The 22,340-nt window shown below is 44.1% G+C and overlaps 1 protein-coding gene across 1 annotated transcript in view; it reads right to left on the bottom strand.

Annotated features, from left to right (window-relative positions):
- Window positions 1–1,276: 1,276 nt before the first annotated feature.
- The window catches only part of pard6b (par-6 partitioning defective 6 homolog beta (C. elegans)), a 40,378-nt gene continuing 19,314 nt past the window's right edge, over window positions 1,277–22,340 (bottom strand). Inside the window, exons 3-4 of the mRNA XM_061736863.1 lie at window positions 3,130–3,536; window positions 1,277–1,853 (exon numbers count right to left, since the gene is read on the bottom strand). Coding sequence (XP_061592847.1) covers window positions 1,395–1,853; window positions 3,130–3,536 — 866 coding nt within the window. The 3' untranslated portion in view covers window positions 1,277–1,394. The remainder of the gene's footprint in view (window positions 1,854–3,129; window positions 3,537–22,340) is intronic.

Raw genomic sequence — 22,340 nt, 5'->3', positions numbered from 1 at the left:
GTTTCTGCATAAAAATGCGTTTTGATTACATTTCATGCGAGAAATATATATTTTACTTTCATAATATTCACTCAGTGAATGTACATAATCCCTTTTTTGTCCGTTGTTCGCGAAGATCGCGCTGGAATAAAGGCTGTTAGGTTACGCCATAGGCTACGTAACCTACGCCTTAGGCTCTGCGTCGATTTGACTCGCCGACCGAGGGCAAACAGGCAGACTCGTCTCAGATTGTGACCGAGGGAGCAAGCATTTTTTTGTGAGAAATAGAGAGAAATAATCCTGTGACTCGTCAGATTTGTTTTGGATGTTTCTGATAAAATAGTTTTCAGAAACCACAAAGTAATCCAGCTGTTATCTGGTTAATTTACACACTTTCAGATAAAGCTGAAGTGAAGATAGCGGAGCTGATTTATGGTTCCGCGTTAAATCGACGCAGAGCCTACGGCGTAGGTTACGCGTTGATTTAACGCGGAACCATAAGCTCCGGAGCCGGCAGACAGAAATCTCTAAATTTTCGGAGCAAATTTCTTAACAAGCGTTATTTGAATAAACTGCGCCCAGGTTGGGGATCTTAACGGTTACTTTTACGCCTGAAAAAATATTAAAACTTAATAAAGTGGCATATTAACAGCACTACAGCTGAAATTAAAACAGCTTTTGGCTCTCTGCTTCCTGATCAGGTTAGGGATGAAAACGAGGGGCAGTAGGAGAAATGGGACAGGCACCTGTGCCAAGTGCCCTAGATTTCAAGTGCCCTAAAATCTCCCCCTTCTTTTTTAGGGGGTAGGGAAGAAAAGAAGGGCGAGTGAAGAAAAGAAGGGCGAGTGAAGAAAAGAAGGGGGAGAATTGAGATTGGGCCTAAAAATCTGGGTTATTTTCTTGGAGGATTTCGTCATATCAGACAGTGAGGGTTCTCCACCGCATCGGTAGTACGACCTTTTCTCTGCTCTCTCCCCTTATCTCCTACACTGTGCGTCCCGTCACCGTCTCCATTACTGAGCAGTTTCCCAAATCCAACTCAGCCTGGATCATTTCTCGTGTCCTCTGCTTTTTCCCACATCCCAGTAATGATCTGACATGTTTGCTGCATTAACACCGCTCCCTCACTCCAGCTGTTCACTGTTTGATTGCGTCATCTAAACACGCCGTTATTAATTGTTCGGTTTTTTCCCCACTTATTCCACCGAACACCGAAAGTTTTTTTTGCTATTTTTCGGCCGAACAATTTCGGTTACCGAACATTCGTGCATCACTAGTGATCATTTCGTGTTTGGGGGGGCGGAGTCGGGGGCGTCGGCCTTCGTAGGTCGGGATGACCGTTGTGCTTCTTAGGTGCAGCAGTGCATGATGGGAGATCAGCTGGTCCGTCGTGACCCCGCCCCCTCCCCCATGGTCTAGAGCGTGATGACGGTGCCCTCCTCCTCCAGGCTCCGCCCCTCGCTCCGCCGGTCGGGGGAGGGCGTGGCCGTGGGCGTGGCCGAGGGCGTGGCCTCGTCGCTGCTGCTGCTCGCCGTCAGCCCGTTAGCATCGCGCTCCGCCGCGGCGGCGGCGCGCAGGTTGAGGTGCGGCTCGTAGCGCGGCACGTCGGCGTCGTAGGGGGCGTGTCTGATGGGCGTGGCCTCCCCGCCCACCTCCGTCACCAGGTCCTCCTCCTCGTCGTCCTCGTCGCTGTAATCCGCCGCCGACGCCGGGAAGTTCTGGATGATGTGTGTCGGCGGCGGCGGCGGCGCGGCGCTAACGCCGGCCCCGCCCCCCGCCGTGGCCCCGCCCCCTCGCACCACGTTGTTGCGCTGGTTGGCCGGTTTCACCGTGACGATCAGGTTGTGGCTGTTGGCGATCATCATGTCGGTCACCTGGTCCGTTGTTTATTTCGATCATGTATAAAAAACAAGAAAAAGGATAAGAAAACACCACATAAAGAAAAAAACCAACACATATTGCAGTTACACGTTTGAAAAGGAGTGGGAGGAAGTATAAAATTATTTAATCCCACCCCCTTTCCACAACTAAACATACATCATATGTCTGTTATTTTTTATACTATACACTAATTTTTATAAATATTGGTGATGCACAAAAATGAAAATTTGTGGCTGAAACCAAAAATAATAATAAAAACTTGACCGAATACCGAATAACATACCAAACATGGTTCTTCGCAGTTTTTCCATTTATTTTGCCAATTTTTTCACCATTGCATGAATCAAATAAACGTGCTTTAGATGTGGCTTTTCAAAGAAAAAAATCTTTTACAAAATTACAAGGTAGAAATATTTATTGAACATGAACAACTGAACATTTCTCAGCATTTTTTAAATATTCCAGCAGACATTATACCAACAAAGCACAATAACTTAAAATAAATAAATTGGCAAAATCATTGTTTTGGCCATCTTTGAGCTTACATTAGGCCTATAACTGACTGCTGAAAAATTGTAACATAGGCCTTAAAACAAAAAAAATGCATTTAATGTGCATTGTAAAAAAAGTGACAAAGAAGTGGATAAAACAAAATAAAGAAAAATCACTCCCTTTCCCATACAAGTATTAATATGGGAAAGGGATTGATTTTCTTTTTATTTATTTTGTTTTATCCACTTATTTTGCATCATCTAAACATGCCGTTATTAATTGTTCGAGTTTTTCCCCACTTATTCCACCGAACACGAAAGTGTTTTTTTTTGTGCTATTTTCGGCCGAACAATTTCGGTTAGCGAACATTCGGTGCATCGCTAATAATTAAATTATTAATATCATGGCTTACAGCTTAAGAAAACTCAAATATCCTATCTCAAAAAATTAGAATATTAATGCAATATTAAAATAATAAAAGGCTTGTAATATTTCAGTTGATTTGTAATGAATCCTGAATGTATGACATTATAGTTTTTTTAATTGCATTACAGAAAATAAAGAACTTTATCACAATATTCAAATTTTCTGAGACAGTCCTGTACATGTTCGAAATAAATAAAATCTGATTGGGAAAAATTATTGGAAATGTATCGGGAGCCAAAAAAAGTGATCGGATCGGGAGAAATCGTGATCGGCAGAAACTCAAACTCAAGTGATCGGGGGCTAAAAAATCCTGATCGGGACAACCCTAGTTAAAATCAATAAATCTCTGACCTGGTCCAGGCTGCGCGCGGCCACCGCGATGCCGTTGACCTCCAGCACCTCGTCGTTGACGGCCAGCAGGCCGGTTCCCTCGGCCAGGCCGCCAGGAACCAGGCGTGAGATGAAGATCCCCGGGACCTTCTCCAGGCCGGCCGGCGTCACCCGCACGCTGGCGCCGTCGCGGATGTAGAAGCCCAGCGGACGCTCCTGGCCGTGCTTGTACAGCCGGACGCGGCGGTGCGTCTCCGGCAGGATGTCCACGTCGATGATGGACGACACGGGACGGAAGTCCCGCGGGAGGCTGATGATCACCGGGGGTTTCCTTCTGCCGCCGTCCGGACGCAGCAGAACCGCCGACAGAACCGTCGTCTTCCTCCGGGTCAGAGAGTCGGTGGCGAAGGAGGAGTAGTCTGCCTCCTCTGTGGGGATGGAGAGAGGAGGAGGAGGAGGAGAAGGAGAATAAGAGTTGAGTTGGAGGCATTTAACGCAAAAAAAAACCCCTGTTTTTGACTTTATAAACGTGCAGATGTACTGAAAAAAACTGATATTGGGGCTTAATTCACACATTTGCAAAGAAAAACGATCATTTGACTTTATAAACTCAAATTTAAAAGAGAATTCTCTGATGTGTGACTAAAATCTGAAAGAAAAAAATCTGTGACCTTAACCCGAGGAAACAAAAGGTGTTTGGTTGCTAAGTGACAAAAGACACCGGGACGGAGCGGATTTAGTCATGATGTTTAAACTGTGTTTTGTGATTAATAAGCATGTTTTTTAATTATTTTGCGTTTGTATCAATGTAGCAAATAAAATGGTTGGGACCATCCAGCTCCTCAACCATCAGTTATTGTTTCACATGAGCAGTTCAGGTAAAAACAGCAGTCAAATCAGCAAAAATGTCAGTTTTCTGGAGGAAATATATTAATTTCTGATAAAATAAGTTTGTTAGTGACAGCTCTGCTCATGTACGCATGTGAATGAGTGAGTGAACGTTTCTACATGAAAGTACAATCTGCATTGAGGTTCTCGCTTCAGGAATCCCGGTCTGTGATTGGACGCTGCCTCGGCGTCAACGCTGCTCATTTTAATAAAGTTCAGATTTTTCAACTTCAAATTGACGCTCTGCTCCGGCTGCTCTCGACGCGCGTTTTCATAGACAATGAATGGCAGCCGGCCGCCTATGACGCCTGTGACGCTTTCAGTGTGAATGCAGGGTAAGCCAAGAAAGTGCAGTTCCCCCACTGACCAGTAGGTGGATCCAGACCAGTTCCTCTACTGACACCAGAGCATGTGAGCGGAGCGGAGCGTGAGCGAGCGGCGGAGCGGAGCGGCGAATTTTGAAAGGAGCGCAGAGCGGGATTTTTTTTTCTAGGATGATTGGCTGGAGCGGGGCGTCATCCCGCTCCAGTTTCGCTCCGTTACCCCATATCACGGCCCCGATGCGTGTCCAAACATATCCCACCTCTCCACAAACTACCTGTTACCTTTCTTCTTTTCCAGTCCTATCTCTGAACCGTAGTTGGGAGAGCTGGTATTTTAATTCGGTCTCTGGCTCGTAACCGGCGTTAAGTCCGGGGAAAGTGAAGGGAAAAAAGGACGGAGGAAAAATGCTGTCCGTGCAACCTCGCACATTTATTACAAACATGTAATAAGAGCAAACAAAACGCGTGAGGGCCGACGACTGAAACTAACGGAGGACACACTGAAAAGTAACTGAACACGTGTACCGGTCTTCCACACACGCACACCTGCATCTCCCTCTCTCTCCTCCGCTGCACCCACACGTCTCACACACACACACCCGAACACACAGTGAATGAAACATTGTTTCGGGAAAGGTTAATAAACAAAAGTCTATTAAACCAGATAATTCCATTAGGTGAAATTATTTTCTTATTTTTTCTTGTCAGTAAATATCTATTTTTTGGACTTTAAAACTATATCGGCTCTGCGTAATTGTTCCTCTCGGCTCCGTGACTGGCTGCAAGGAACGTAACTTTGCTGAGTCTCTCTCTCTCTCTCTCTCTCTCTCTCTCTCTCTCTCTCTCTCTCATCCACCTCTGGTTAGATCTAAGGCTTCAGGTAAACATGTGCATTTTATATGCATGCAAACATTTTTGGAGCGGAGCGTGGAGCGCTGCGCGGAGCGGAGCGGGTTGCAGTGTTACTGGAGCGCGGAGCGGTTATGGCTGGAGCGGCATTTTGCGACTTTGAGGGCGGAGCGGAGCGGTAACAACCTTTGTGAGCGAGGAGCGGAAATTCTCGCCGCTCCACTCCGCTCACATGCTCTGACTGACACAGCCTCTCTGTTCCTGGGGGCGTGGCCTATGTGGGCGTGGCCTGTAGGGGCGTGGCCTGTAGGGGCGTGGCCTGCCAGTGGTCCAGGTCAGTGGGTGGGGCCGAGGGAACCTGGACCTTGGACCTGACGGTTCACCAGCTGATAACGAGCTGAACATTAACGAGCTGAACATTAACGTCTGTTCCAGGTCGTTTCACTTTAACTTCAAACTTCTTTGATCTAAATTTATCTTTTACTCCTTTTTCAGGTTGGAATCTGTTTTTAGATGAAAGAGTTTTAAAATAAAACTGCAGCCTCAAAGGAACAACGGGGTGAGTGTGTGTGTGTGTGTGTGTGTGTGTGTGAGTGTGTGTGTGTGTGTGTGTGTGTGTGTGTGTGTGTGTGTGTGTGTGTGTGTGTGTGTGTGTGTGTGTGTGTGTGTGTGTGTGTGTGTGTGTGTGTGTGTGTGTGCATGTGTGTGATTGTGAGTGTGTGTGAGTGTGTTTATATTTTAGTGTGTGTGTGTCTGTGTAATTATGCATGTGTATGTCTATGTGAGTGTGTATATGCGTGTGATTGTGTGTGTGTATGTGTGTGTGCGAGTGTATGTGTGTGTTTATGTGCATGCCTGTGTGTGATTAATCTGGGAAAGTATCTACTGATGTTGAAAGACTGCAGCTCTCAGGTTCTGACAGGTACCGCCCCCCCATAACACACACACACCCATAACCCCCCAACACACACACACACGCACACACACACTCTACCCCCCAACACACACACACACTCTCTACCCCCCCGGGACTGAAACAAAGACCAGATTGTCTCGTGAAGACGGTCCTCACACACACACACACACACACACACACACACACACACACACACACACACACACACACACACACACACACACACACACACACACACACACACACACACACACACACACACACACACACACACACACAGCTCTCTGAACTTCCCACCAGGAGACGAGCGGCTGCTCAGACACGTCGGATCAGAACCTGCAGGACTGGACGGGCCCCTGTTCTCCAGAACCCTCAGCCCAGTTCTGCTGTCCGGGTCCATAAACCCGTCAGGCTCTGAGTGCAGATCGAGGGCCCGTCAGTAAACTCTCCGTCACCGGTGACACCTGAGCCCTGGCGGCGCCGGGAAACCCGATCCTCTGCAGAACCATCATCACATTACAGCTCATTAGACGAGCCGGGCCTCCTGTGGACGGAGACGCAGAGCCGGGTCGCGGGCCGGAACCTTCCGGTACACAAACCAACCCCCATCTCTGATGTTTGACTCCCGTAAAGAGTCAGAGAAACATCGTCAGCTAAAACCACGACATCGTCACTGTTACCAGGATTCTGTTGGGGAAAGATTTCTCTCAAAATAGAAAGGGTGTTTGAAACAAAATGTTTAGGTGTCATCATGGACCATAAATTAAATTGGAAGATGCATATTAATCATGTCAAATCTAAATTAGCTAAATCGATAGCCATATTATACAAGGTAAAAGATATGTTGAACCAGCGTGCTTATATATTTTGTATTGTACTATGTTTATTCCCTACATTACATACTGTTTAGAAATATGGGGGAGTGCATATTTTACCCATACTAAACCGATCTTTATTCTCCAAAAAAGAGCGGTAAGGATTATCACAAAATCAAATTATAGAGAACCATCAAATGAATTATTTATTAAATTAAGGGCATTTAATTTCATGGATTTAGTAGAATACAAAATAGCATTGATAATGTACAAAGTGTTCAACAGATTGTTACCTAGTAAAATTGTAAGCATGTTTTAAATAAGGGTAAGTAGATATGAGCTTCGAGGGAAACACATGATTGAAAAACCAAAGTCTAGGACTAAAATTACAGATCAATGTATTTCTGTAAGGGGTGTAAATATATGAAATGCACCTGATGAAAAATTGAAGATGTGCCGGTCGATTCATGCATTCAAACGTTTGTTTAAGTTTAATGTGTTTGAAAAATATGAGGGATCCAGTAGATGATACTATTACGGAATTATGTTCGGGATTGTGTAAAAAAAATATATTTTTTGTACGATGTTTTGTATGTTTGATCTGAATAAGTTGATCATGTGAGAAGGGTCGGCGTAAATAAGCAATAGCTTCAGCCTATTCCTTTTCGGTTAGGTCTCTTTATTATGTGAACTAATGCTTTCTGTTGGTGTCTACATTATGAATGACCTGGCCGAAATAAATATATTTTCATTCATTCATTCATTCAAATCCAACAACCTCTTCTTCAACCCAAAAGAACCAATTAGCTTAATTAACTCAGGCTAAATTAGCTCAGGTTTAACTTAGCTCAGGCTAAAGCCTGGATTAAGGTTCTGCGTCTAACCAACGCAGAGCACACGCCGCTACCGTGACGCTGTCGTGAATCCTTCGGACTTCTCTGTCACTCCATTTCGCTGCGAGCGCTAGGGGGTGCGTTATTTTCCTGAATGGTTTATCCGAATTTTCCGGTCACAGTGAATCAAAGAGATAAGGACAACTATTGTGCAAAAGACCAAAACAACAACAAAAAAAAAAAGACAAAAAAAAAAGATCACACATACACGAAGAAAAGAGGCTGAAAGTTCACGACTGCTTCAAACCGGAAACCGGAAATGCGTTGCTACCAAGCAAACTAATCACAGCCCTCTCCGTCTGCGTTGGGTCGTAGTTACAATTTCTGGGAGATGCGCGTCAGGCACGGCGTGGCGTGCTCATTGCGGCGCAACCTGCGGCACACGCTCGGCGTCGTAGCGCAGAACCATAATCCAGCCTTAACCTGTTCATGAACATTTCTTTACATTCATGAACATAGAAAATTAGCATGAGCTAAGTTAGCTCATGCGCTAAGTAAGAAAAATCCCACAGTCAAAAGAACCACAGGGGTGCAGCTCTAACCTGGTTGGATTTCGTCTAAAATACAAACTACAAACCAGAACTAACTAAACTAACATGGAGTTCCTCAAGGTTCGATTCTGGGGTCTCTGTTGTTTGACATCTATGCGCTCCCATTCGCTTAAATTATGAATAAGAACAACATGTTTTACCATAAATATGCAGATGACTCACAGATCTATATAACCATCTCACCAGGAGACTGGAATCCAGTTCAATCACTGATCAAATGTATTGATCAGACTAAAAAAGTGGATGTGCCCGAATTTTCTTCAGTTAAATGAAGTTAGAACAAAAATAATAATGTTTGGAGCCGAAGAAGAGTGTTTGGTTGATAAGTTCTGCGCAGATACTTAGCAACCAACAAAAATGGAGGATAACGTTAGCGGTACCAAGCAAAGCTGCAGCTGCAGCACCATCACGCTACAATTCAAATGTGAGGAATTAGGTGTGATTTCACTTTGGTTTCCATAAGATATTAACCAGATGATTCATCATTTATCACATTAGTCTCCTGTTTCTCGTTAGAAGTTGAAGAGGTAAGAATAAAAGCACGCAGCGCAGGAGAAATGTCATCTTGTTTGGGCCAGGATAAACGGGAAAGAGCGGAGCTGCTACTGCTGCTGTTACCATGGTAACAGCTCCCCCTCCCAACGGCAGGAAGTGCCGTGTGGCTCTGAGTAGTACGTCCCAATTAATGCACACTACTGATATTTACTCAAAAGTATGCCAAACTAAGGCCCCGTTTACCCGTAGCAAAAACGGTGGTGTTTTCATGCGTTTTGGCCGTTCGTTTACATGAAAACGAAGCTCAAATTCACCAAAAATGATAATTTCTGAAAACTCCGGCCAAAGTGTAGATTTTCAAAAACTTCGTCTTCACGTTTGCTTGTAAACGGAGAGAAACGGACATTTAGGCTTCAGAACGTCACATTATGAGACAGAAACGTCACCAGCGTCATGAGTGACACCTGTGTTTACTATTAGTTTGTAACCGTCAAAATTTTCTTGTATTTGACCTGTTTTATATTCTAACGTCACACATAAAAGTAACTCCACTTCTCTGTCACTCCAAACCAAAGACTCTCGTTCCGTCTTGGAAGTAAAGCCTGAATTATGGTCCTGCGTTAAATCGACGCAGAGCCTACGGCGTAGTAGGTTACGCGGCGCCACGTAACCTACTACGCCGTAGGCTCTGCGTCGATTTAACGCGGGACCATAATTCAGCCTTAATTGGAAGTCACACGTGTCATTTGTTGATGTTTTTCCAGGATTCTGATTGGCTCATAGCACCTTAACAGCTATTTATGCGGATTCGTGTAAATGAAGAGATTTTTAAAACGATCTCGTGTAAAAGATGGAATTTTTCAAAACGTAGAGGGGGAAATATCCGTTTTTGTAAATGTACGCTATGTGTAAACGTGGCCTTAAGTATACTTTTTGAGTATATACTGTTTAGTATGGCATTTCAGACGCACTGGTTTATTATTCATGCAGAAATAAGAGCGTTGAGGACGTCTCTTAAACAAGTTATGTTTCACCTGAGTTCAACACCAACCAGAGAGCTCAGGTGATCTCAGGTGTGTAGTTCAGGTGTGTTCAGGTCAGGTGTGTAGTTCAGGTGAGCTCTGAGCTCTCCACCTGTTGAATGATTAACCACCAGAACTATGCAGGAAGGAGATTAAAGTTTCCATTCCAGGTTCAACCCCCAGACCACAGTTTTACTTCCACCCGGATCATGAACCACTTTCTGTCAGAGAAACAATGAGTTCCTGGTTCTGGTCTAAAGAGTTCTCCTTTCTGTTGTTGATTAAATCTGCTGTAACTTCATCATGAAGTTCAGAAAAATCCCTCTGGTTAAAGTCTGGGTTCATTAACCAGCCGTCAGGCCCGGTCCACCGGCTGAAATCAGAACAACCAGCCTCAACCTTAACTCACGCTGACTTAGCTCAGGCAGCTGACTTATGGCCCTTTTCCACTAGTACCTACTCTGCGCGACTCGCCACGCCCCGTCTTGCGCTTTTCCACTACGGACCGGATCTGACGTCATCACAATACACGTCACCGATTGGTCGGGGGGCCGTCAGACGTTTGAATCAGGAAGTGGGAGTCAGCGGGAGAGCAACTCGCGGCTCTTCATTTTATCCGACAGGCAATGGCAGCAGAAGTCTCTTTCATGATCCAACTCTGATGTGCAGACGTTCATAAACCTGGTAGTCTAGACGGATTTCAAGGCAACAGAGAGATACGCTAGAGGGCTCACTCTTTTTGGTTTGGAACGCTTCATCTGACATTATTACTAGAAAACTTAAAACGTATATGAATTGTTTTCATAAATCCTGCCTCATGCTCCTTTAAGGCTGAATTCTGGTTCTGCGTTAAACCTACGCCGTAGGGTACGCGGCTACGCGGGAGTCTCTCTGTAGCTACACCGTAGTCTGCTAGCACCTCCAAAAACATGCAACTACGCGTCGAGACTACGCAGACCGAGAGGGCTGTGATTGGTTAGCAACGCATTTCCGGTTCCGGTTCATGAAGCAGTCGTGAACTTTCAGCTCTTTTCTTCGTGTGTGTGTGTGAGGGCCGGCAACGTGGAAGTAGAACCATCGTCTCATTTAGATCAGGGGTGTCAAACTCATTTTTCTTGGCGGGCCGGATTTGACCAATTTTTTTCCTCGCGGGCCGCACGCTCAAAATAACAAAAACGGTGCGAAAAACCTTTTTCTAATTCTTTTTTTTTACTATTGTTATCTAATCCAATATCAGTTTAGTTAATTTTAAAGGAAATATGCACTTTGTTTACACTCTAATTAGGTAAAATATATTTCTTCAGGATCTTTTCTTGAAATTTCTCGTTTTTTTTCAAATTAAAATACTTTAATATCATTTTACAAAGATAAACAGAAACAAGTATTTTTTTTTTATATTTCGCTTTTTTTTAGGAAATTTACTTAAAAGCAACATCTTTCTTATTACATCCGAGAGTGTTTCTTTGTGATTTAGAGATTTTTCGAGTATAATTAAGTGTATTTATTTTTTTAAATTGGTGTGGATATTTACGCCAGTGTGCCGAAAAAGTCAGCACTTCTTTTAACTGTTTTACTTTGTCACTATCCTCGTATTCAAAACTGAAATTCTCAGAATAAATATCTTCTATCATCTTTTTTAGCAGTGATATTTTTCCTGGGAAAATATATAATAGTAGTCAGTTGATAAAAATAAACGACCGTCTACAAAGAAATAAAATCGGCAAATGCATTCTAGAAAACTATGTTGAAAACTGCTCTCTTTGTGGAATAACGATGGATTGGTAGAAGGAATATATTATCGGATATGCTGCGATTCATGGCAATTATTTATGCCTTCCTTTTTAGTAAATTAACATTTCGTTTTTTTGTGTTGGAAACTTCTCGCGGGCCGCATGAAAATCTCTCTCGGGCCGCATGCGGCCCACGAGCCGCACATTTGATCGTCTAGATCTACATCGTGTTTCCCAACCAGACCTGAAACCGGGGGGGGTTCTGGGAACAGTCAGGTTTGTTGATGACAGGCGAAGAAGCTGGTACCGCAGCGTTCCTGACACGGTATCATACGAGGGAGGGGGGGGGGGGGGGGGGCGGCAGCAGATATGCAGAGAAGAGAGAGAGAAGGAGGAGGTGGAGGAAGAAATACTGAGGAGGGATGAATTCCAGAGTCTGCTATTCCTGCTATTCCTGGTACCAGCATGTCTCTGGTGCAGCCCGGATACTGATAAGACTGGGGGGGCGGAGTCAGCAGAAACTAGGGGCGGGGCCAGCAGAAACTAGGGGCGGAGCCAGCAGAAACTAGGGGCGGAGCCAGCAGAAACTAGGGGCGGAGCCAGCAGAAACTAGGGGCGGGGTCAGCAGAGATGAGGGGGCGGGGCCAGCAGAGAGTTGAAGGGAGGAAAAGGTGCAGCAGCAGCAAAGGAAGCTGTGAGGTGTAATTAAACTTTAAATTAAACTAAGTAACCATCACATCTTTTATTTAAGACCCAGGATGTTGGAGGATCCTGATATAACCTCACATGAATGTTTAACTTTCTCATCACTCCGTCATCAACTCTGACAAAAAACATTCATCATCAACTCTGATAGAAAACCAGGATCAGGAACAGAACTGACTGAGGGGAAAAACTGCTCTGGAGACGAGGGATGGATGGATGGATGGATGGATGGATGGATGGATGGATGGATGGATGGATGGATGGATGGATGGATGGATGGATGGATGGATGGATGGATGGATGGATGGATGGATGGATGGATGGATGGATGAATGGATGGATGGATGAAGGATGGTGTTGGACTACCGTCCATATGATTATTAATTCATAACATATGTGATTGGGTGAACATTTCCGGCTCTTGGACCAAGTAAAGGGCCGAAGCCAAGCCAAAGTTTGTGACCCCCGCTGCATGGCTCCAGACCAGAGAACAGACTCCCTGGGGTTTACGACACCTGGGAGGGGGGTCAGACGCAGTGTAGCCCCCACAAACCCAGCAGGGTTCCTGCCAGACCTGAGGGGGGGAACAAAGGAAAAGCCAACGCAAAGGGACCAGAGAACAGACTCCCTGGGGTTACGACACCAGGGGGGGTCAGACGCAGTGGAGCCCCCAGGAAACCAGTCCTGCGAGTCCTGAAGGGGGGGACTGTCCCTTACAGTAAAAACCGCCCCCAAGCCCAAAAGCGGGGAGCACCCAATCACTGGCCAGGGGCTGGTGACGTCACGCAGCCCGCGGAACTCAAACTCCCGTCCCTGCCCAGCGCTCGCTCTCTCCCTCAGCCAGCAGACCGGACAAGACGTGCCTGCCGACCGAGGCAGCCACGGCCGCATCTACCCATTTATTCCTGAGCACTGCGACGAGACGGGGGGGGGGGGCGCTTTGAGCCTGGAGTGTCCGGCAGAGCGTAAGACCCGTTACCACGGAGCGCACTGCGCTCCCGACTCTCTCTCCTTTCTAATTTCTCTCTCCGCTCTAAGTTCTCTCTCGAGGAGGGCCTGATCCTCCGGTCAGCCTGCCAGCTCAGCCCGAGGAGCACCCAGCCACCTGTGTCCGTGAGGCCCACGCGTTCATCAGCCCGGACGGGAGCCCGCACGTCCGACGAGTGGACCGGACCCCGCGCGCACCGAGACGCCGTGATAGGCTCCGTTGACCAGGGCGGGATCGCCCGGCTGCTGCACGCTGCACCCCTGTCTTTTTATTTCAGAGTCGAAGGAGAAGAGAGAGAGACGAGAGACTGCTTGGACTGAAAGCCGAGAGAAACGAGGCCGCATCGGACTGGAACCCCCGACAGAACCCGCAGCTCAGATCCAGAATCCAGAGGAGACGTGAGGTTGTGTTTGGGCGATCAGTCAGTTAGAACGGTGTAAAGCTGAACTTATGTTTAATGAGATTACTGTATGCATATTACTGTACATTATCATTATTGTGTTCGTTATTGTGTTTATTATTGCTTTGATTCCTTTTACCTTCCATGCATTTAACGTTTAACTTTCATTTCATTTTTATTGATTGTTGTTTTTCTTAATTAATGGTTTTATAATAATGTAGTGTGCCATCAGGATTTATTTGGGTATTTATTTACATCTGCTCTGATACCCGTATGTAAATAAATTCTGATTGATTTTTAATGAGTGGTTTCTGTTGTTTCATGCAATTTGGTCACAATTGGTTTGTTTGACAGAGCTCAGCGCTCGAATCTCACCCTTCAATTACTGTATAGGCATAAACCTTAATTTCTGAGACTGATATTCTGCTGTAAAAGTTATCATTTCCCTGCTTAAGGAACAGGGTGGTGCCCCGAGGATTTTATTTATCATATTGGTCATTCAATTTGATAAATAGTCGACTTTATTAATTATTAATAATTATTAATACAATTATTAATAACCCTTCGATAACTGGATCAGCTAAAGCCCCTCTGAGTTGCACAACAATGGATAGATGATGGATGGATAGATGATGGATGGATGGATGGGGGTGGGGGGGTCCAGAGAGATGAATGAGAAGAGGGAGGGAAGTCCGTGTAAGAAATATGAAGGAGAAACTTTTACCGTTAAAGGAGCATGAGGCTCATTTTAAGAAATGAGACTCTCTAGCGCCACCCTTCACCATGACGGCCGTCGGGGGTACTGCAGCCAACAGTGAAGCCGGCACGGGAGAACGGGGAGAACGTGCTTGCAGCGTCATGTGACGTCACATCTGCAGGACAGCGCGGGAAACTCCGGCCCAGAATTGCAGCACATTTTGTAGCACACAGCCTGTTCAAGGCAACGGAGAGATACACTAGAGCAGCCTTTCTCAACCTTTTTTCAGTCACGACACCGTTCAAAAGTGAATAAAATCTCACGACACCCCAGAGTAAAATATAATTAAAAACCACACTGCATCGCTGTAAATCAGGGGTCACCAATCCTGGTCCTTGAGGGCCGGTGTCCTGCATGTTTTAGATGTTTCTCTGCTTTAACACACCTGATTCTAATGAATCCTCGTTACCAGCTTGTCATCAAAGTCTGGATAGTTCTGTTAATGACACAGTCACTTGTATCATGGTGCAATGAAGCAGGGAAACATCTAAAACCTGCAGGGACACCGGCCCTCGAGGACCAGGGTTGGTGACCCCTGCTGTAAATGCATATGACGCGCATGTACGGTGCGGCGCCGCGTAGCCTATGGCGTACCCTATGCCGTAGGCTACGCGTCGATTTAACACGGAACCATAATTCAGGCTTCACTTTGAACGGCCGGTTCACACCAACGTCCAGCGGTTGGTGTTCCTTCGTCAGACCTCCCGGAATAACAGCAAGCACAGCGTTCATATTTTTAACTTCTTTCTTTACATTGTCTCTGAGACGGGCGCACATAGAGTCACAGATCAACAGCGATGGTGATGTGTGAAAAAAAACACCGGGTCACCTTACATAGACCTGGCTCAGCCACTCATCATCATCCTTTCATCCATCCATGGATAACAATAATACAATGGGCGCATTGCATTATTGGGCGCACGGCACATTTAAAAAAAAAGACGTTTGTCTGCGCCTAATGGTCGTCAAAATACGGTATCTTATTTATTTATTTATTTATTTATTCATTCATTCATTCATTGGCAAAAATAATGTATTTATGTATGCATTCATATATTTATATATGAAATGTCAGAATAGGTAATTTTTTGATGACACCCCTAAAGCAGTCAGGGGACACCCCAGGGTGCCGCGACACCCCTGTTGAGAAAGGCTGCACTAGAGGAAACATTCTTTTGGGTTTGGAACGCTTCATCTGACATTATTACTAGAAAACTTAACAAATTTACCAATTTTTTTCATAAATCCTGCCTCAAGCTCCTTTAAAAGAAGACGAGCAGCTGAGGGAGGGAATGGTGGGGGGGGGAAGGAATGCTAAGGTTATGCGTCAGTAAAGAGTTGAAGGGGTGGCGGGGCCTGTGGCTGAGGGGCGGGGCCTGTGGCAGAGGGGCGGGGCCTATGGTCCTGGGGCTGAGGGGCAGGGCCTGGGGGCGGGGCCTATGGGCCTGGGGGCGGGGCCTATGGGCCTGGGGCTGAGGGGCGGGGCCTATGGGCCTGGGGGCGGGGCCTATGGGCCTGGGGGCGGGGCCTATGGGCCTGGGGCTGAGGGGCGGGGCCTATGGGCCTGGGGGCGGGGCCTATGGGCCTGGGGCTGAGGGGCTGAGGGAGGGTCTGGGGGGGTCTAGTCCGCCACCACCGTCTTGTTTGGTGCGTCTGAATCGTGTCTACATGTATTTGTTGGTTTTAATTAAAACATTCCTGCTGATATCTGATCCTCTCTGAGCTGCTGCAGCCTGACACGCCGGTTCAGCCGAAGATACTTTACTGATCCTCAAGGGAAGTTGATTTCATCCATCCATCATCCATCCATCATCCATCATCCATCCATCCATATTCCATCCATCATCCATCCATCCATCATCCATCCATCATCCATCCATCATCCATCCATCATCCATCCATCCATCATCCATCCATCCATCATCCATCCATCATCCATCCATCATCCATCCATCATCCATCATCCATCCATCATCCATCCATCATCCATCCATCATCCATCCATCCATCCATCCATCCATCATCCATCATCCATCCATCATCCATCCATCATCCATCCATCCATCCTTACATCCATCCATCCATCCATCATCCATCCATCCATCATCCATCCATCATCCATCCATCATCCATCCATCCATCCATCCATCATCCATCATCCATCCATCATCCATCCATCATCCATCCATCATCCATCCATCATCCATCCATCCATCATCCATCCATCCATCCATCCATCATCCATCCATCCATCCATCCATCCATCATCCATCATCCATCCATCATCCATCCATCCATCCATCCATCATCCATCCATCCATCCATCCATCCATCCATCCATCATCCATCCATCCATCCATCCATCCATCATCCATCCATCCATCCATCCATCATCCATCCATCCATCCATCCATCCATCCATCCATCCATCCATCATCCATCCATCCATCATCCATCCATCCATCCATCCATCCATCCATCCATCCATCCATCATCCATCCATCATCCATCCATCATCCATCATCCATCCATCCATCATCCATCCATCATCCATCCATCATCCATCCATCATCCATCCATCATCCATCCATCATCCATCCATCATCCATCATCCATCCATCATCCATCCATCCATCATCCATCCATCCATCCATCCATCCATCATCCATCCATCCATCCATCCATCCATCCATCATCCATCCATCATCCATCCATCATCCATCCATCCATCCATCATCCATCCATCATCCATCCATCATCCATCCATCATCCATCCATCCATCCATCCATCATCCATCCATCCATCATCCATCATCCATCCATCCATCCATCCCCCCCTGTTTCCAGTCTAATCTAGATCCAGCTAGTGATCAGCCACATTCCACCCCCCTCCTCCTCTTCCTCCTCCTCCTCCTCTTTCTTCTCCTCCATCTCTCTCCTTCTTTCTCCAGCTCGGGCCTCCCGGACCGGGCCTCTCTGTGCATTCCTCCCCCGCTAATACCAAACCCTCTCCTCCTCCTCCTCCTCCTCCTCCTCCTCCTCCTCACCGACTCTGTCATGTCCCCCCCCAACCCTCTAATTACACGCCTTTCCTAAACAAAGCCTCACACATGACTCTGTTTACACCGTCCTCCCTCCATCTCCCTCCATCTCCCTCCATCTCCCTCCGTCCTCCCTCCATCTCCCCCCCCACATTCCTCTGATCCGTCCCTCCCTCGCTCTTCAGGAACGACTAACGCTCGGAGGACGACCCGGGATCCCGTCGCCACGGAGACCGAGCTGTTTACACCTGCCACTCGTCTCCCATCCTTTCATCCTGTCATCCTTTCATCCTCCCATCTCTTTCTTAGTCTAGTCCCAAAGTCCTCGAGCAGAATAACCAGCCCCTCCACCTCAGAAACTACTAACTAGTCCCTAACTAGTCCTCTAGCAGAATAACCAGCCCCCTCCACCTCAGAAACTACTAACTAGTCCCTAACTAGTCCTCTAGCAGAATAACCAGCCCCCTCCACCTCAGAAACTACTAACTAGTCCCTAACTAGTCCTCTAGCAGAATAACCAGCCCCCTCCACCTCAGAAACTACTAACTAGTCCCTAACTAGTCCTCTAGCAGAATAACCAGCCCCCTCCACCTCAGAAACTACTAACTAGTCCCTAACTAGTCCTCTAGCAGAATAACCAGCCCCTCCACCTCTAAACTACTAACTAGTCCCTAACTAGTCCTCTAGCAGAATAACCAGCCCCCTCCACCTCAGAAACTACTAACTAGTCCCTAACTAGGGCTGTTCGATTTTGCCCAAAAATAAAATCTCGATTTTTTTCTCTCAAAATCCGATTTTCGATTACGATTATTTTGTGAATTGACAAAAGGCAAAGAAATGATTTCAAATATGCTGTTTTTTATTGAACATTTGCCCCATTGGGCTTTAAGTGCAAACTTTGCTCTTATTAAACCAAAAATGAATGAATAAAGTGCAAAACTCTGTAAAATAAGTTGAAAAAAAAGTTTTAAAAAATATAATAAAATATAAAGTTTTATCTCTGGAAAAAAAAATCAGCACTTGCAAACATACAGTAAGTTATATTTCCAATTAAATAAAACAAGACATTTTCTAATTAAACTAAACTGGGTCTTTGCATGCTAAATAATAATCAACCCATGAAGGAGGTAGAGGTGTGGAATGTCACTCATTACATTTGCTATTCACATTTGCAAGTTTTTTGCAGGAACACGAGCCGGTCTACCGGTGGCATGTTAGTATATCACCATGGTTACAACGCCCCCTCCTACACTAAAGAGCCTCTCCCATGGGGCACTTGTCGCAGGTATTGAGAGGTATTTCCACCAATCATTAATATGTGTGCAGACAAGGTAAAAAAATAAAAAATAAAAAATCGATTTTACGAATTTCACGTTTTAACATCGTTCTAATTACATAATCGCGATTACGATTTAAAATCGATTAATCGAACAGCCCTATCCCTAACTAGTCCTCTAGCAGAATAACCAGCCCCCTCCACCTCAGAAAAGCAATGAATAGTAAATGTTACTGATTTAAATTGAACTGAATTTGGAGATAAAACCTGAATTTTAAATATTAAAGATTTAAATTACAATATTTACCATTAAAGTAATCAGATTACACCATTTTACGCCATTATAAACACAAAACTGTAATTAAATACAGACACATGCAGATGCACCAAAACATTACATCAAATGCAAAATACAAATAGTTTACAAAACTGTACATTAACCAGAGGAAGAACTACGCCGACTAAGAGGTTGAGGTTGCCAGATCTGAAAGGTTCCAGCCCAAACGCGACGTAAAAGCCAGCAAAATCTTATACCGTAAATATAACCGTAAATTATCAGTCAGAAGCAAATGAAGCTCCACAAAACCACTAAATATCCCCAAAAAGTTCAGGCTCCAAATGAAGACGACAATTAAATTGAGTAAATTAATGCAAATTAAATAACAGTGAGTTTATTGTACAAGTTTCTACTTTTCTCTGCCATAGTGGAAACTTTTTTGTTAATAATTTCTGCTAAATATTTAGTAAAAACCCGGAAAAGCAGCCCAGATTTTATCAACCCACGTAATTGGGATGAAACCTGCCAAACTGGCAACCCTGACTGAGGCGTCTAACGATTGGAAACAAGTTTATTTCTCCTCAAAATGATTAAATACATTTTTCCTTTTCAAACTATAAGAAAACTTTTTAATGATGACCAGATACATTCCCTCTAAAATTAAGACTCTTGGAGACAAATTAAGACATTTAAAGGCCTTATTTTGTTAAAAATGGAATTTAAGACTTTTTAATACCATTTTCAAACAAAATTTAAGACCAAAGGACAAGAAATCCAGCGCTGAGGTCGAGGTTGCCAGATCTGGCTGACAGGTTCCAGCCCAAACATGATGAAAAACCCACCGAAATAATGAAAAACCAGCCTGAATCTTATATTCTCTGTTAAAACTCTCAATTATTAAATGCGTCACAAATTTCAAGCTTCACAACACCACTAAATAGCCAAAAAAAGTTCAGGCTCCAAACAAAAACAATTAAATTGAGTAGATTAAAGAAAATAAAACAGAGTTTATTTTTCTCTGCCATAATGGAAACTTTTTTTGTTAATAATTTCTGCTAAATATTTAGTAAAAACCAGGAAAAGCAGCTCAAACTTTATCAACACGCCCAGTCCTATATTTTTCAGCCCAATTAGGCTGAAATCCGCCCAACCTGGCAACCCTGACTGAGGGTGTAACAACTGGAAACAGGTTTATTTCTCCTCAAAACGATTAAATACACTTTTCCTTTTCAAAGTGTAAGAAAACTTTTTAATGATGACTGGAGGGAGGGAGGGGGGGAAGGGGAGAGGGGTGTGTTGTATTTATTTATATTTATTTTTCTTATTTTTTAATTTTTTTTTATATATCTTTTTTATTCATTTTTTTCCCTCTCTTATTATTATTATTTATTTATTTTTGTTTAATTAATGTTATGAAAAAAACATATGAAACATATGAAAAAAAAAGGGGGGGATATTGATAATTATATTGTTATTGTAAATCTTATTTTTTTTTCTTTTTTTATTGCCCTCAATAAAGATATCTATACAAAAAAAAAAGATGACTGGATAAATTCCCTCTAAAATTAAGATTCTAAAATTAAGACCCTTGGATTGAGATTTAAGACAAATTAAGACATTTAAAGGCCTTATTAAAAGGTAATTTGAGACTTTTTACCCTGGTATTTGTGTAATACTAAGCCTGATTGTGACCAGAGCAACAGAGGACTGAAGGAGGGGCGTCCTAACATGACTCACCGTGGTTACTGATACTGATACCAGCTAATGTCAACAGCCTTCCCTCCCTGCGTACCTTTGCTCTCCGCGCTCGCGGTTCCTGCTGAAACCATGTGATCAAACAAACACGCCCTGGAACCGCCGCGCCCTCATGGTGGCCAGCGAGGCCTCAGACTCTTTAAGACAGGGGTCTTCAACTAGATCAGGCCAGGGGCCACATCTGCAAAAAGACTGTATGGAGAGGGCCACACTGGAAAATGTATTTTGCACTCAAAGACGAGGATTTATGTATATATAATACATTTGTGCTCAGGGATGAGCAGGATAATATATCTGTCTAGTTTACATAATAATTATGTATTAATTGTCTCCAGATTTTACTCATTGTGAATGTTAAATATAATATTCAGATAAAGAAATATTATTTTAAATGCAAGTTCATTTTGAAACCATGCATTGTGTAAACTTAATGAAGTTGATATTTAACTACTTTTTTTTTTTTTTTTCAATTATGCTTTTTATTGTTTCCTTCACAGACATTCATCACGACAGTCCAATGCATCCACAGATGTATAATCAGAGCAGCAAAAATATACGAATAAAGAGGTATATAAAAATAAGTTAAAAAAAATAGTAGATACAGCTGAATTCACCAAAGGTTGACATTGATGATAGAAACTAAATACACAGAATATTGACCAACTTTTAATAAAACACGCCATAATGACAAAGCACCGCTTTCCACCAAGATTTCCTTATTTGAATATTATATTAAGCATTTCAGTCCATAGTAGCCAGTTTGATGTTATAAATAAGGAACCAAAATATTAACCATAAGCTCCTTTATTTATGACACATCTGTGCATTATATCAGCAAAACAATCACATGAAATTATAGGAGGTTTAGAAGAAATGCAAAGTCCTCATTTAGAGATTCAAATGAAAAACATTTCAGGCCAATCCTAGAAGAATAATGACGTAAACAAGTCCTCTATAAACGGAGGTTAGTAACAAATAATGTGACAAACATTATCACTGTGAAACACTGGCAAAACATCCAAAGTAGTAAAAAACATTTCCAACAGAGATTAACGTGTACAAACTCTGTCCAATGAATCATTAACCAACTGAAGAGGCACCAAGCATCTGAAACTTTTATTAATTAACATAATGCGACATGTAAACCATGTTAGATTCGCCTAATTTGTCACACCGTCGACCGGAAGTGACGCCGTCCGCCGACGATCGGGACAACACTAACTACTTTCTAGGGCTGGGCGATATGGACCAAAAGTCTTATCTGGATATTTTCTAGCTGAATGTTGATACTCGATATATATCCATATTTTTTCTGTGCCATAATTGGGGTTTCCCCCAAAGCATTATAGCATAGCATCTCTGTTAGCATCTCTGTTAGCATCTCTGTTAGCATCTCTGTTAGCATCTCTGTTAGCAGTTATCTCTGTCAGTTTTAATACAAAACCTCGTGCCAAATGTCACACAGGTTCCTTTATTAACAGAGGTCTGCACAATATCAACATGTACAAATGAAATAAAAATAAACTGCCTGCATATATAGAATAAAAATGC

The sequence above is a fragment of the Cololabis saira genome, chromosome 12 (genome assembly GCF_033807715.1).
Source record: "Cololabis saira isolate AMF1-May2022 chromosome 12, fColSai1.1, whole genome shotgun sequence".
Lineage (NCBI taxonomy): Eukaryota > Metazoa > Chordata > Actinopteri > Beloniformes > Belonidae > Cololabis > Cololabis saira.
This window is presented reverse-complemented; position numbering and strand designations above follow the sequence as displayed.